The 2,500-nt window shown below is 46.2% G+C and overlaps 1 protein-coding gene across 1 annotated transcript; it reads right to left on the bottom strand.

The window, feature by feature from the left end:
* Nucleotides 1–945: 945 nt before the first annotated feature.
* On the bottom strand, nt 946–1,722 carry LOC100286118 (protein transport protein Sec61 beta subunit). The gene has a single exon (NM_001398709.1). It carries the CDS (start codon nt 1,621–1,623, stop codon nt 1,297–1,299), a length of 327 nt encoding a protein of 108 aa, NP_001385638.1. The 5' UTR covers nt 1,624–1,722; the 3' UTR covers nt 946–1,296.
* Nucleotides 1,723–2,500: the final 778 nt, after the last annotated feature.

The raw sequence follows: 2,500 nt of genomic DNA, 5'->3' as shown, positions 1-2,500 counted from the left end.
CACCACTAACAAGGACATCAAGATGTCAAGCAATCAGCATTTCAGATCAAGTGTAGACCGAATAGATCATTATCCATTCATCATTTGTTCTGTCAAAGGTTGATACTCAAAGGGTTTTTCCCACAATGGGAGACACACACACACCATCAATATTACTTGTAGCGTTAAGTTTAAATCCACCATTACAAATTCAATCAACAGCTAGAAACAGTTAAGTCATTTGATGATGCAAATATTAGCTACGGTGGACAGTGTTACTGTTATCATGAAAAACAGTGTGAACCCTTGGCCAATCAGTTCATACCCATGCCCACTGTGCTTAAACCTTCCAAAGATCAGCTCATACCAGCAATCAGCCCATGCCCAATGCAATAAGGAATGCCTAGAGCTGTCAGATGCATGTTAAGTCTAACTTGTAGGTTTACAAATCAACCAACACCAAGGGATTGATTCGGACCTCAGAACTACATTTCCAAATAAATCCTGAATATAATCCTGCTCGCACTAACATCATGTTGAATACAACTACCTGTACAACTTTATAATAACATATGTTCCTTGTCAGAGAATCACTCAGGGCTTGTGTTGTTGCATGCGGATTGGAATGGATTGAGGGGGCATAAAATCCCTTGCTACCAAACAAGCCCTCAAAATAACATCTTGATACACATATTCTCCCTGATACTACCAAGCAAGTTACAAACCAATGAACCATAGACAACAGCCAAGCTATAATTTCAGAAGAAAAGCTTGCTGTAAAAGAAAAACACTGACAAATTATAGGAGCACACGGCATGATATAGAATTATGGCGGTTGAAGGCTAGTAGCAGCTAAGTGTGATAGGTGAAGCGAGATCTCCGTGGCCTAATTAGGAGTACAGGCAGACAAACAATCGAACTCCCAGTTAGGTAACAATACCAAGCAAGTGCAGAAAGTAATTAATGGAGCACATCTAAGTTAGGAAGATGCACGTGTAACTGGTGATCTCACAAGCAGAATTACAAGAAAAAACTAGACATAATTATTCCTTGCATCAAACAGTAATAATTCTTAGGGTAAGGGAAGGGAAGAAAATAACAGAAAGGGCCCCCATTAAGATGACATGTACGGTTTCCATCTGCAGATCTAGCTGAGATCTAAGTTGAGAAAGTAAGGATCAAGCAAAAGCTAGGCAACATAACAAGCTGGGCTTCTCCCCATACATAATTCATCACCCAAAAAAAAGTCACCGTCTGATCTGGTAGTCTGATCCGTTGTGTGGATCCACAAGAGCGGTGGGACCGGACCGGATCGGATCACGCGGAGGCCGCGGCCGTGCGGGAGCGGTAGAGCTTGCCGAAGATGTGGAGGGCGGTGACGAAGCCGATGAAGCAGAGCGACATGACGAGCACCATGGTGGGCGAGAGGCGGAGGCCCGGCGCCTCGTCGGTGTAGAAGCGGAGCATGTTGCTCCCGCCGGCCCCGGAGAAGCCGCCTCCCCCGGCGCTAGAGGTGGCGCGGCGGCGGCGCATCCCGGCGGCCGCCGCGGCCGTGCCGCGCGGGCCGACGGTGGCCGGTCGCGCGCCGCCGCCGCCGCCGCCGCCACCGACGGAGGACTGCGACTGCGAGGAGGAGCGGGCCATGGCTGACTGCGAGGAGGACGGAAGAACTCGCTCGGAGGATTCAGGATCGGGATCTGTACCGCTCGCTGCTCAACAAGTCCCCCAGCTGCTTCGTCGTTGTCGGAACGAGGCGCCGAGTCGGGAAGGAGCCAAGGAGGGATAAAGCTCGTGGGTGGGCAGGCTATTGGCCTATTGCCGTGCGACTGCTGCTTGTTGGGCCTTACCTAACCTGAAGACATGTGTTGGCCCACATACTTGTAAATAGCAAGACACAGCCCACGAGTCACAAATCGGCTGTCAACCTGCGACTATGCTTTGCCGGTTTATCCTCCTTTCCGGACTCTGGGCTATAGCTGGCCATTTCATTTCATAACAAATGGAGAAAAATACCTGCTCGGCCCAAAAACGTGTTGGGCTTTCAGATTGTCTTTATTAGATTTGGAGCTATGCTTGCACATTGTTCAAAATTTTTGAGCCTAGCCCCATACAGAACAATATAATCCTAGCCCATTTGATACATTGGGGGCCTAAGGTCCGTTTGATTTGAGTGACTAAAGATTAGTCCATTCATTTTAGTCTCATTTAGTCTCTAAATTACTAAATGGTGTGAGTAAAATAGGGACTAAACTGCTTTAGTCTCTAGTCCCTCAAGGAATGACTAAAAGAGACTAAATCATATTAATTCCACTTTTTGCTCATCATTTATTTCAACTTCACTAATTGCGGGAGAATGGTAAAGGTATTTTGGTCTTCCTATGATTCATTTCATGTGTTATGAATACTTTTAGTTTATACAACCAAACAGATATGGACTAAACTTTAGTCCTCTAACTAAACTTTAGTCTCTAGACTAAAGGAACCAAACAGACTCTAAATAAAATGTTAAATCAGCCGGTTA

This window comes from Zea mays, chromosome 6 (assembly GCF_902167145.1).
Source record: "Zea mays cultivar B73 chromosome 6, Zm-B73-REFERENCE-NAM-5.0, whole genome shotgun sequence".
Taxonomy (NCBI): domain Eukaryota; kingdom Viridiplantae; phylum Streptophyta; class Magnoliopsida; order Poales; family Poaceae; genus Zea; species Zea mays.
This window is presented reverse-complemented; position numbering and strand designations above follow the sequence as displayed.